At 34.7% G+C, this 14,933-nt stretch overlaps 2 protein-coding genes across 2 annotated transcripts; both read left to right on the forward strand.

Moving 5' to 3' along the window:
• Nucleotides 1-670: 670 nt before the first annotated feature.
• Nucleotides 671-3,287, forward strand: LOC132724383 (uncharacterized). Its single transcript, XM_060709236.1, has 2 exons — nucleotides 671-701; nucleotides 1,109-3,287. Exons 1-2 carry the CDS (start codon nucleotides 671-673, stop codon nucleotides 3,052-3,054), a joined length of 1,977 nt encoding a protein of 658 aa, XP_060565219.1. The 3' UTR covers nucleotides 3,055-3,287.
• Nucleotides 3,288-13,906: 10,619 nt separating this feature from the next.
• On the forward strand, nucleotides 13,907-14,848 carry LOC132724384 (uncharacterized protein K02A2.6-like). The gene has a single exon (XM_060709237.1). The coding sequence runs from the start codon at nucleotides 13,907-13,909 to the stop codon at nucleotides 14,846-14,848; it is 942 nt and encodes a 313-aa protein (XP_060565220.1).
• Nucleotides 14,849-14,933: the final 85 nt, after the last annotated feature.

Genomic DNA, 14,933 nt, shown 5'->3' on the forward strand with positions numbered 1-14,933 from the left:
AAATTGAAAATGTTGCAGGCTCGGTTTGATTGAGCCTGTTCATGGACGGTACTGGAAAGTGCAAGTTACCGTCCACGCCCCCTAGCACCGGCTTAAGCAGAATTCAACATTTAACATGAACTGGTAAAATTTAGAATTTTGAAACATCCGCAGATGTGTTCATATGGCGAAGTTCCATCTGCTTTAAAACTATGCAGAATGCTTCAATACTGATGAAACTTGGCACACATGTTCACTGAACTAGAACCTCTGTAACAACATGCTCAATCTTAAATTTCCTGTTACCATGGCAACTGGGGGACGTCTCAAAATTCCGAAAAATCACTATTTTGCATTGTTTTTTCCATCAAAAATGATTTCAAAGTGCTGCAACTTCTCAATGCGATGAGATAGAGTAAAAGGCTTTTCAGCGTTGGTTACACATCATCTTAAGATCGACCACCTGAGGCCATTTTAGCCTGTCACATTTCCAAAATTTGCTTTGCGATGAGGGGGACTCCGCCCCCCTTCAAACTCCCCAAACAGAAGGGGGCACATCCCCCTTTTTGGCAACCCCCTTGTGTATCATTTTGATGGTGGGCCGCGCCGAAAAAGTGGTAACTTTTTTTAACAACATTTCTCAAAGAAAACCAGTGTTTGGTGCCCAAATAGGGCATTTTTTCACTGGTTGATGCCTCAAAAAGAGGGGGAGACAAAAAGCTGTAAAACACGTCTATATGAGGGAAAAGGTTAAGGTAAACAATACTTAAAATACTCTGGAAATCATAAAAAGCGGTTTAAACTTTACATGCCTTATTAATAATAATAATATTCCATAAATCACAAAAATTTAAAAACCATGAGGACAATGTTATTGATATGAGCTCAACTAAACACAATAGTCACAAATCATTAACTATGGTAATGCATGTACATATACTATTGCACTTAATAAATTAATTTTAATAGTTCATTATACATGTTTGCAGAGTATTTATTATTATGCACACATATAAAAAAAACCTTAATTTTAATGGGTCTGGAAGGGGAAACAAACATAATTATATTTTTGGCCTAATAATCGCAGTTCTTCCCCTTTAAAACTGATATAAATGGCGACATTGATCAGATCAAGTTTTGGTACGTGATGAACATTTTTACTGCAGTATTTGTTTGGAGATATATGACACACCTAGAACATTACCGTGTTTACATTCATTCTGTCAGGAATGTTTAAAAGGTTATATTCTGAAGATTACACAGGATTCACAAACTTTGTTATGTCCAGTTTGTAGAGCTGACACGAAAACAGATAAAGTCAGGTTTAAATCGGTTGAAAAGTGGGTGGAGAATTTTCCGATTAACTTTACTCTACTTTCGATTTTAAAAGAAAGAAAGTTGGCGATGAATCCAAAAGAAAATGATTGTGAGGCGTGCTTAAGGGAGGATATCAAGGTTGAAGCTATTGTTTATTGTTATGATTGTTCTGAAAAACTGTGTGAAGATTGTAAAAGACATCATAGGAAAAATAAAGTATTATCAAATCATAAATTGATTGAAATTAATGAGTCAAAAGCCGTAGATCTTTCAGAATTCGAATATTTAGCAAATCTATCCAAATGTTCAACTCACAGTACCGAAGATGTAAAGTATCTATGTAAAGATCATGATCAGCTTTGCTGCAATGAATGTGCGATTGTTACACATAGAAAATGTGAAGATATGGTATCCCTGATAGATGAAATAAAAGAAAAGGAAGAGTGCATAGAAACTTGTCTTGAAAAGAGACTTATTACGATTGACAGTTACGTTGGAAAGCTGATTAAGCACGAAACTACATATTTAGAAAGCACGAATAAAAAAGAAAAAGAAGCAAAGGCCTGCTTGACGAATTTTAAGGAAAAACTTGATGCCGCCTATAGCAAACTTGAAACGAGAGTCATGTTGGGAATAACATGGAGGAAACACTCATTATCAAAAGCTAGTTCTTTACAGAAAGAATCTGCCGAAAAACTGAAAGGGGATATCAAGTATTGTGATGAAAAAATTAAGAAAGCTAGAACATATGGAACAGCGATACATGCATTTCTTCTTGAAAGAGAAATGGGTAAAAAAGTTATAGAATACGAGGAAACATTCATAAATCTAAGACAGCAATCAAGCAGAGTATTACCTACTCTTTTAGAAGCTTGTCCACTACAAGAAGTATTAGGAAAGATTGATGGACTTTATCAGATCAGAGAAATGAGAAAAGAGCCTATTTTGCCTTCGTTTCCACAACGCAAAGCATTTACGAGTAGGAAACTGAATTTGGAACGTGAAGTTAATTTGAATGAAAGTCAGCCTAGATACTGTCTTTGGGTTGGCAATTACATCGTAGTTTCTTTTGAACGCACTTCTAAACTAGTAGCTTACAAAACAGGCGACGGTTCACCTGTATCAACATACCAATGTCCCTCTCCTACATCAGTAACAGCAATTGAGAATGATAAGTTTGCTGTTGCCTTGCCATCAATAAACAAAATAATTATAATGCAGATTCAACAAAATCATATGATGTATTTAAGAGAATTGACATGTTCAAAACCGGACCTGATTGCCTATGACAAAAAGACCAAACGTTTATTAACACTGTCTACGTCAGAAACCGTCATAAGAAAAATAACGATTGATGGTAAAGATGCTGATTGTATCGATTTGAGCAGAATTGAGAGAAAATATATAGAGAATACACACAACGTCTATGTTGATTCTCAGCTTAGACATATCCTTATTTCATCACACAGTATGCATATGTTACTTTGCACTGACATGTCTGGGAATGTAATTTTCCAACACAAAATTGAATATCCGTGGTCTGTTATTACAGACTCACAAGCGAATGTTTATGTCGCAAATTACAGCGAAAATAGTATTCAACTACTTAATCCAAATGGACAATCTATGAAAGCTCACATTCTAGGGAAACATAAAGAATCTTATCCATTAGCAATGTCTTTTAATAAAGAAATGACCAAACTGGTTGTAACATTAGATAACTTATCAGGAAAGATGAGAATATTCAAATTCGAGTAAGAGAGACAACTATCATGAAGTAGTACAAAAATAGTTCTATGTGGCCAGCTTAGAGAAGAATTGTTTGAGTGATGACTGTTCATACAAAATATTTGGCTTTACTCATAAGCGGACTGTTTATATAAGTCATTTATTTAAATGACTTTTCAAAATAAAAATATATATCGTATAATGCTACTTTTTCTATAAACAATACACATGATAAATACATGGTTCATTTTTATATGCCCGTAAAAATTTCGGGCATATTATGTTATACCCCCTGGGGTCCGTCCCTCCGTCTGTCTGTCTGCTCTCACGAGACAGTAATAATGTGGCTAGAGGGACAATAGGTAACTGTTCTTTCTCTTTGATGTCATTCATTCCGTGATGCTTTTATGTGGCTATTTTCATTTGTGTGGCTAAAAAGAACAAAAGAGAGAACAATAGAGTAGCCACATTATTACTGTCCCTTTAGAACGTCCGTCCGTCTGTCCGTCCGTCCGTTACCGATTTGGTTTCTGGAGCATAACTTATATTCCATTTGGCCCACAATATTCAAACTTCATAGGATGATTGTCTATATTGGGTAGAAGACCCCTCTTGATTTTGGGGTCACAAGGTCAAAGGTCAAGGTCACTATTACCTTAAAACTGAAAACAGTTTCTGGAGCGTAACTTATGTTCCATTTGACCCACAGTGTTCAAACTTCATAGTATGATTGTCCATATTGGGTACAAGACGCCTATTGATTTTGGGGTTACAAGATCAAAGGTCAAGGTAACTGTTACCTTAAAACTGAAAACAGTTTCCGGAGCATAACTTATGTTCTATTTGGCCCACAGTGTTCAAACTTCATAGTATGATTGTCCATATTGGGTACAAGACCCCTATTGATTTTGGGGTTACAAGATCAAAGGTCAAGGTTACTATTACCTTAAAACTGAAAACAGTTTCCGGAGCATAACTTATGTTCTATTTGGCCCACAGTGTCCAAACTTCATAGGATGATTGTCCATATTGGGTAGAAGACGCCTATTGATTTTGGGGTCACAGGGTCGAAGTTCAAGGTCACTTTTACCTTAATAGAATGAATAATGCTCACAAGGTCAAAGTTTAAGGTCACTATTACCTTAACACTGAAAACAATTTTCGGAGCGTAACTTAAGTTCCATTTGGCCCACAATATTCAAACTTCATAGGATTGCTATTTGAAGGAAGTAATACTTTATTTAATTCTCATGTCTAACAAATGCTTCATCCTTACTAAAAAAACACACTTTCGGGCATGTAATGCTCCGCCTAGCGGTGCTCTTGTTGTTAATATACTTGAAAAAATGTTTAAGATAATCAGTGTCATGTGTGTAAAAATCGAAATATGTTTCTCAATAATTTACATGTATGATTCGAATAAAAAAAATGTTAACCATGTGAATACCAAAGAATAGGTTTGTTTGACAAGGAGAATGACCACTTAAAGAAGTTTACTCGGAAGAACCCTAATAAACCCATCCCATGCCTTCATACAATGTAGATTTTCTGTATACTATACGTTACCTTATCCAAAAAAAGTCCTCGAAGCATAAGCTATAACATATTGAAATTTAAATTAAAACAACATTTTAATGTACCAATCAACCTAGAGATTGTGCAAGGTGTTATACATTTATGTCAACATTCTTTTGAGAGGTAACCAAAAATGCTTGTCTCAAAACTTTATTTTGTTTTCATGATTAGAGTATTGTTAACTTATGAAATGAAACTGCTTTCTATTTATATTTTGTTATATATTTAACAAAGTTGCCTCAATTGTTGGCAACAAAATTCTTGATGATTACACAGCAAAATATAGCTTTTCAAAAATACTATCTGTTGCACAATATATAATTATATAAACATGGGCACTAAGGATAATAAATGAATTTTATTAAAACGGAAAAGTTTTCCATGAAAAGGCTTGTTTTATTAACTAAAAACTAATATAAACACTAATACTTAATTTACAATATTGTCTATATGACAGAAAAACAAATAATAACTTTTATAGATCTTTAATGTGTAAAGACGTTCTCAGAAAATTAAAAATGACTTTTTACCCTAATTCGACAGTCCCTACTTTTAAACATGAAGTATCTTTAAAAATAGATAATCAGCCAAAGTAAAACTGGTTAACTATAATATGATAGTTCTTAGTTTTCCATGCAAAGTCATATAGAAATGTTAGCATAGCTTGCATAACAATGGCATAATAGTTTCTTGTAGGGTTATAAATCTTGATAAATGAAAATCTTTAAGATGTGTTTCTAAACAAACCTGTCGACCGTGTTTCGGTATGTGAACTCAATTTCTATCACCAATATATAAAAAGTCGGCAAGGCTATTCTTTTTATAAATATTTGATTAAAATGCAAACAATATATAAAAATTGTAAACATTATATCAGTGCATAGATCCCTGACCTGTGCAATTCTAATTATCAGATTAGTGGATACAAAAAGAATTTCACCACAACATAATTGTTAAGAGCACATGTCAATGTTTGTGGTTAAATCTATTTTATACAAATGAAAGGTCAGAGTAGGGATCTATCAATTGAACACATCAGAAATCATATAATATAATATACATCTATTGTACATGAACTAAGGGTACCAAATAAGTTCTGATATTATGCTTGTTATTTTGGACACAATTTAAAACCCAGATCGTGTGTGTTGAAAAAACTCAGTAAGTTCTTACGTAAAATAAACTGTTCACTAGAAAATGTAATGAGATATGAATGCAAGAAGGAAGAATGGTTAAATAGAACCTAAATATGTGAGAAAGTTAACTAGAAAGTTAAAGAACTGTGAAAACCTTCTTTAATTCAGTTCTACAGGTAGTCAAACTGAAAACAGACCAGCCTTCGGCCGGAAACAATGTTGTATTTCATGTCACATGTTCCTATGAACGATATATAAGAAATATCGCAATGTAAAAATGTCTATTTTAAAATATGGTTGTTCCTCAAGTCATTCAATTTATTACGACCAAATTTGTTATAGATATTTATTGCGATGGATTTGCCCTCAACAGAGTAAAGAGCTATTGGTTTAAACATATTTATTTAAGCTCGATTGCGAAACAAGATCTCGCAACTTATCTTAATCACTTTCGAGTCCGCGTCCTGGAACCAACCATTACTTGTGTCATATGAAGAAACATGGTCGTGACCCAAGTAGGGCTCGAACCCATGATCTCGGGGTTTAGAGGTAGACACCTTAACCACTAGGCCACCGCTATTACATATGGAATTTGTAAACAGACAATAATTTGGATTGTTTGAGTCAAATAGCATATCACCTAACATAGTATTAATAAGACGCGGTAAATATGCTTTTGTTGTTGCTTCCAATTACACTCAAAAAGGAGGACAACAAATAATACATTCTAACACTCCTAGTGATTTTGTCACTATAGACAAAGAAGAAAAAAACGGTGTTAAACTGCCTAAACATTGGTTATGGACTACTTGTATATGCGGCTGTTATGTTTTACAGTTTTGACAAAACGCGGCTCCAATCTGTAAGCAAAGTAATGACGTCATCTTAAGTATACAACTCATGTATTCATAAACGCGCTAGTAAGCCGTCATGTCAAACATACAAGAATGATTAATCAAACACAGAATATAAATACAAGCTCCAATATTGGTTAATTATTTTACCTATATAATGTTAAGATGGATTGGAGCCTATTGAAATTTTCTCCAAATGAAAATGTACGTAAATTATACAAATACAAAATAAGAGACTGAGAAATTTACAAGACAATTTAGTTCATACTCATTTAAATGCCAAATTCATGGTTCAGTATCTAAATGCTGTCGACCTCGTTGTACTCATTGTAATAATATTGTTGAAACTAATAATTTTTCAAGTACTACTATACCTTAAGAATTTTCTATAAAACTTGATTTTTCATGTATATGTTCAGATGTCATTTATCTAATAACTTGTAAAAAAATGTAAAAAAAAACAGTATGTTGGTCAAACTCAGCAAAAATGTAGTCAAAGAATGAATAGTCACAAATTTGATATTAAACACTTTCCTGACACTATTACCAATGTATCTGAACATTTTAATTCTGAAGGGCATTCTATCAAAGACTTTTCATTCATGCCAATTGATAAAGTAAAGAATAATTGGCAAAGATTATTAAAAGAAACTTCAAGGATGTATAAGCTAGGTACAATTATTCATGATGGCATGAACTCCAAAATTCTTAATTAATTTTGTAGATTATAATCTTCACTTTAATATTTTTTTTATAAAAAAAAATTGGGTTTTTTTCTATTTTTTGCTTATGAATTAAAACTAATTTCATGTCAATATGTAGTTTATCCTGGTTTTCTAATTTTACATTGTTTTTTACTTCATCTTTACCAGTGTTTTGTATCTTTTATCAAGATCCTACATATTACATTTATACGCCAACAAATTATGTATTACATTTTGACGTCGTTGTCCTTGACGTCATATGACGTTGAAGTCATTTCCTGTAAACGAAGTATACCTGATGAAGACTTTTGAGTAAAAAACGTTGAATATTTTACAAATAAAATATAACATTTTTTAATTGAAACTGGAGTTGATTTCTATATTCTATATAGATAAAATAATAATGTTTAAGAAATAACAAACTCTATGTTTCTTCGCATATCTTCAGCCGAAACGTATACATATATAAATATACATAGAGTTCTTCCTTAAACATTATTATCACACACCCGTGCCGATTTTGCGACTCCGTAAATATGATATTGCACGGGCGCGTGATGCCATTAGCGTTATACAAACATAGTGTAAAAGATGCGCGTCAATGAAAAATGACTTTATTTCACTTTAAACGGTCTTTATTTTGGGTATGTGATAAATAGAATATTAAATTCGTGTAAGCTCATCACTGAATTTATTGCACTCGTTGAATAAAATAATATTATGCTCGCATAATATAATTTTATTCACCTCGTGCAATAAATTCAGTATTGAACTTGCACTCATTCAATATCCTATTTATTTTATCTATTTCAACACTGCACAAGGAACATTTTTCACGTTTTAATATATTATATATACAAATGTATGAAATTATTAAAATTACATAGGTATGCTACTTTAAAATTGCCTTCACATAACCAATGATGCAGATAATGCTATTGTTCTATATTGATATATATTGAAACAGACTTTAGTTACTGATAAGCTCCGCCTCCATAGCATGCTACATGTAACATCACTTGTGTATTAAATCTTGGAATATTAAGACGTACTCTTGTTGTCTCTTCTAGTTCAAATTATACAATAGTATACTTTACTGGACATCTCATTTGAGATATAATATTCTTGATAATATACTTGTCACTAAAACAAAACATACAACATGGTGTCAGAAAAAATGGAAATTAAATTTAACTTCACCTGACATTTAGATCAAATTCATATTAACTGAAACTTTAAAAAAAAAAAAGTGAACAAAATGGCACTCTCTGGAATAAACCCACCAAACATGAACTGGGACAGTGTTAATCTACCTACAACTTGGGAAAAATTTGAACGAAATGTTAAACTAATATTCAGTGGACCCCTCAAAGAAAAATCAGAAGAAGAAAGGATTTCATATCTACTAATATGGGTAGGAGAAAAGGGGCAAGACATTATGCAATCATGGAATTTAACCGCAGATGATAGAAAAAAGATCGATACGTACTTCACAAAATTTCAAAACCACGTTCAACCTAAATTAAACCCAATTTTTGCTAGGTACCAATTCAACAACGAAAGGCAGGGTGATGAAAACATAGACCAATTCATCACAAAACTAAAATTGAAAGCCAATGAATGCAGATACCAAGAAGGAACAAAGGACGAAATGATCAGAGATCGAATTGTTTTCGGGGTAAATAACCAAAGACTGAGAGAAAAATTAATTAACGAAGGAGAATCCTTAACATTAGACAAGGCAATCCAAATCTCACAAAATTTCGAATACTGTAAAAAACAAATGGACATTCTTAACCCCAAGCAAGACATAAATTACGTCAAACATGGACGAAGGCAAGGTCGTGCCAAACCGGAACACAGCGCTGCCAGGATCGACACGAAACAGAAGTCTCAAACAACTACCTGTAGAAATTGTGGAACATACCATGACATCACTCAAAGAAGGAAATGTCCGGCATATGGACAGCAGTGCAAATCATGTAAAAAGTACAATCATTGGGCAAAAGTATGCCGTTCAAACAAACAGAAACATGTTCATGAATTGTCGAACAATTTAAGTGAAAATAGTGATGATTCTTGTATGGATAACTATTTCATTGATACGGTAAGTCACAAAACATCGCCAGCCCCAGATCGCGCGTTTGTTGACATTAAGATTGGCCCGAAATGCCAAAACATTAATTTCAAACTTGATACAGGGAGCAGCGTTAACATACTCTCTAAGCGCAAATTTGAATCGCTCAACATGAGAATCCCTTTGCAGGCCCCCGATTCTCAACTTATCTCTTACTCAGGTGATACAATAAAAGTTATAGGAAAAATCAGTTTAACCTGTAGCTATCGTACCGCGCAAGTTACTGTAGACTTCTATGTCGTTAACAGTGACGCACCACCGCTTATAGGATTACAGACATCCATTGACCTTGGGTTAATTAAACTCACATATGACATAAACTGCCAAAATACTCAGTACATGACTAAAGAGTCAGTAATGTCTGAGTACGGTGATTTGTTCAGGGGCGTAGGCATACTCCCTGGTAAAAGCAAATTACACCTGCGTGATGACGCTATTCCAGTAATTACACCTCCGAGACGTGAACCGGAAGCGCTCAAATCGCGACTTAAGCTAGAGCTTGAGCAAATGGTCAAAGACGCCAGTAACGGAACCTACGGACTGGGTACACCCTATTGTTGTGGTCGAAAAACCGAACGGAAAATTACGTATTTGCTTAGACCCAAAACAGCTCAATGACGCAATACGTAGACCTCATTATGTCACATCAACACTTGATGACGTAACAGCAAAGCTCGCTGGAGCTAAATACTTTAGCATGTTAGATCTTACTCATGCATATTGGTCTGTACAACTAGACGATCAATCGTCTTACGTCACAACCTTCGCTACTCCTTTCGGTAGATATAGATACTTAAGGTTACCATACGGTATATCATCATCAAGTGATATATTTTGTCAAAAGGTCAATCAGATATTCGAAGGAATAAATGGAATACTCCCTCTTGTTGATGATATTTTAATATGGGGAAACACGCAAGGTGAACATGACAAATGTCTAACACAGATTCTATTACGTGCGCGCGAGCAAGGTATCAGGTTTAATGAGCAAAAATGCACAATTGGCGCCAAATCAGTACCATTCTTTGGTCATATCATTACGGAAAGTGGGTTAAAGGCTGACCCGTCTAAGATTGAGGCAATTATAAAATTGCCAATCCCCAATAACCGCGAAATGGTCGAAAGGCTTTTGGGAATGGTCAATTATCTCTCTAAATTCGCGCCAAATCTAGCAGAAGTTACAGCCCCCTTACGGAGCCTCTTGAAAAAAGATACAGAGTTTATATGGGATCATGTTCATGACCGAGCATTTTCTCAAGTCAAAGATATTACAAGAAAAGCATTGATGCAAAGCATCAAAGGGCGTCCAAACAAGAAATGCAGCAAGTGAAGATGAACTAGTAGACATATGATGACAAGATATTCTTATAAACTTCTAGAAATGTATATCACTTATGAATGAGCGGACGAAAGACATTGTTCATTATGAACTTTGAATTATGTATTTTTCAAGAAATATTTAGCTTTGATATTATCCGAAGCCGTCAAAGTCAGCGACGAGTAATGAAATGGGAATAATTTTATAAAACGTGTTTTTATTCGAGATTTGCTTCGGGAGAAGACAACTTTCTGTCCGTAGAGCCTGAATACAAGACAGTGTCTTATTGATCTCAATTATGGTACATGTAAATATGTTTAATCTTTATGTTCAATTAAAATGTTGCTTAACTTGCAGATGTTATTATCATGCAATGATATTAAAATGGCATAACGTATTTATGATGAACAGTCCTAGAATATTTTGATAAGGAACCGTCAGTTGTAAAATGGTATTATGATCTTATAATGAACAGTCGTCATACCTGGTATGTCATTTATAAATGGTTTTTAGGTTTTTCAAAATTTGCATGATTAACAGTCCGAATGTAGACCTCAATGAAATGTTCTGGAATATTAACAAAATGAATAGTCAACCATATTAACCATATTTATGAATGGTTGAACGATAAATCATCGGCGCAATGTGCATATCTTCTTATTTAACAGCACAGTTTAAGCAAAAAGAAAAGAAACTATAAGTCTGAAACATTCTGTCATAGCCTCCCCATCAGTACATTCAGTGCTTTGATTTTAAATTGTAACGCTCCAAAACCGGGAGAGACCGGACAATAAACGTGTGGTACTAGTAAATCCCGGTCAAAAAAGACCGGGAGAGACCGGAAATTACCGATAGGATTGATAAATAGATATATCTATAAATAGATTTTCGGAATATTTAGGTCATCAGATACAGGTACAACAATAACATACCATGATAACCCACTGTGTACTACAAAATGATAAATAAAAAACCTCGAAGAGCGCGATTTATTGACGGAAAAGGTTATTTCATTTGAAAATGTTTGCATTGCCAAATTCTCCAGTTCGCTGCTCATTGTAATATATCGCGACATTTCATTCAAGCACCCTCATACCGATCGGAATGATCGGCTTTTATTATGGCTGACTAAAAGGCTCAAGAAGTTGCTGTCGCCCTTTCACAAAATCTGATTTCATTCCATAAGGGCGCCGCGCTTCGGCGCGGACACCAATAACACAGGCACCAGTATTAGGTTACTATGACCCGACAAAGCCGCTTATACTGGAAACGGATGCTTCAAAATTCGGAGTCGCTTGTTGTTTATTTCAAGACAATACCCAGCCAGCATGACCATATCGGGCCGATATAGGATTAATGTCGGTATGTCGGCAAAATATGCCGACTATTGGCCGACGTCGGGCCGCTGCGGTACCGACATATTGAGTATTATGAAAAATTCTAAATGCAATGGCATTGTTTACTTAATAATGTGAATAAATTGTCCTGTGTATGATTTCAATTACTAGAACCACACTAACCACATTTCGTGTTACATCAAAAAAGATACATCGGGTCTGCGTCGGGCCTACATGACCTATCAATGCAACTATTTTGTATATCGGATTGACGTCGGTACGATATTGCGTTTTCTGTTAAATTGATTATCATGCAGAAAATAATTGTACATTTTGATATTAATTTCTTAAATAATCATAGTTGAGTTTGGAAATGATATGTGGTTTGTAATTAAATTCAATATTTATGTTTTGACTACATAAAAATCACTCGTTTATTATATTTTAAATGAAAAGCTTGCAAATATTCTCTGCAGTCCTACAATTAACAGATTTAAGCGCCAAAAAGAAAAGCTAACAAAGGAAGGTGATGAAAAGCATGTTTTTTTAATGTAATGATGATTCAACAAATGTGTAAACGCTGTTAATATTTTGATTTTTACACTTAAAATTATTGGAAAAATACCATTTATCTGTTTGTCTCTTTTTTAAATGTAAAATTATGTTTGAAAATATTTGACACATGATTTCGCGACATGAATTATCATTGTAGTGATTAAAGTTAAATATTCGCCTTTATTATCTTATATTTTGTAAAATAATAATCTTTTATTTTGTGTGTTTGCAGGAGATGCCAAATGCTTGTTGCTAGATGTCATAAACATGCTAGCATAAGAATTATACCTGGTCGATATATCTACTGTTGGCTGGCATCGCACCGCTATTGTTTTGATGTAGGCCCGATGTTGGCAAGAAATATCGGGCCTATATCGTTAAGATATCGGCCCGATATTGTGCTGCCGATGTCGGACCAACATCATTCCTATTTGCAGCCGAGGTTAAATCCGACATCGGGCCGTCATAGAAAACCATGTCGGTTTGATGTCGGGCCGATATAGGATGTTGGCTGGGTAGACCTATCGCATTTGCAAGCAAAAGCCTGACGCAAACTGAAATCGGTTATGCTGTCATTGAAAAAGAAATGCTTGGAATTTTGTTCGGATGCAAACGGTTTCATCAATTCACTTATGGTAGAGAAGTTATCGTACATTGCGATCACAAACCAATATCTGCCATTATGAAAAAACCAATGTCCGCAGCACCGCCTAGGTTATCTAGAATGCTACTAGCTCTGTCTAAGTATCAGTTAATCGTAAAGCACATTCCTGGTAAAGAAATACCAGTTAGTGACTGCCTATCACCCAAAGTCTCCCTAATACATACTTAAATATGTCAGACGAGCTTGATAATTACGTGCATACCGTCCAAAAACAATTGCACATTACCGACCAACGAATAGAAAATATTCGCGCCGAAACGTGCAAAGACGCACAAATGAAAATTCTGAAAAAGACTATATTAAACGGTTGGCCAGAATCGAGATCAATGTGCGAGCAATCAATCCTTGATTTCTGGAACCACCGCGATGAGATATGCATAGAAAATGACCTAATATTTCGAGGTCATACGATTGTAATACCGAAAATCTTGAGAAATGAACTTGTACAGAAAGTTCATACAGGTCACATGGGAATTACGAAAACCCTTGAACGTGCTAAAGATTCAATATTCTGGCCAGGCATGTCCAAATAAATTAAAGAATATGTAAGCAAATGTAGCATATGTCTAACATACCGCGACGCAAACACAAAAGAACCGCTTATGACTACAGAATTCCCCGACAGACCTTACCAAAAAATAGCAGCAGACCTGTTCCATTTTCAAGGTAAAGAGTATCTATTGACGATAGATTATTATTCAAGATTTTTTGAAATAGACCATTTACAAAACACAACATCAAAAACAGTCATTCTGAAACTTCAGAAACACATGTCGAGACTGTCAATACCTGAAGTCTTTGTCTCAGACAATGGTACTCAATTTTCAAGCTCCGAATTCAAAGAATTCGCTAAAGAGTGGGGTTTCGAGCACAGAACTTCATCCCCCGGATACCCCCAGTCGAACGGTCTTGCGGAAAAAGGCGTAGGTATCGCCAAAAAACTAATGCAAAAGGCTAAAGATACAAACACAAACATTTACATTGCATTATTAGAATATCGTAATACACCTCTTGAATGCGGATATTCTCCGAGTCAACTGTTAATCGGCCGGAGAACTAAATCCGTTGTGCCAGTTACAAATAAAGCACTGGTACCCATTTTAGTAAATAACTCAAAAGTGCGCAGTCTAATGAAAAAATCGAAAGACAAACAAAAGGTCAATTACGACAAAAATGCAAAATATTTGCCACCTTTGTCCTTGAATCAATCAGTACGCATTAAAATAGGAAAAACTTGGAAACGCGGGAAAATAGTAAAAGTACATAGTGACCGCTCCTATCATATACAACTTGCTGACGGCAGCATATATCGGAGAAATCGGTCAGTATTACGCAAAAGTCCGGAAGACACAACCGATATTGAATCATTTCATGCGCAAGTCTTATATCATGATAAAAATTCAAGTACCCCTGAATTACCTCTCGAGGAAAATAACTCATCTCAGGAACAAAGTGACCCGCCGATGAACTCGCGTGCTAGAACAAGGGCTGGACGATTGTTGCGTGGCAATCCGAAGTATGATAATAATGAATGGGTTAGATAATAACAGTTATTGAAAATAATGAGTTTAAAGTATTTTGTAATCACAGTAATATACCGTGACTATCTGAAAAAATAAAGAACTAAAC

Source organism: Ruditapes philippinarum, unplaced genomic scaffold (assembly GCF_026571515.1).
Source record: "Ruditapes philippinarum isolate M1 unplaced genomic scaffold, ASM2657151v2 ctg224_1_1_1_1, whole genome shotgun sequence".
NCBI classification, from domain to species: Eukaryota; Metazoa; Mollusca; class Bivalvia; order Venerida; family Veneridae; genus Ruditapes; species Ruditapes philippinarum.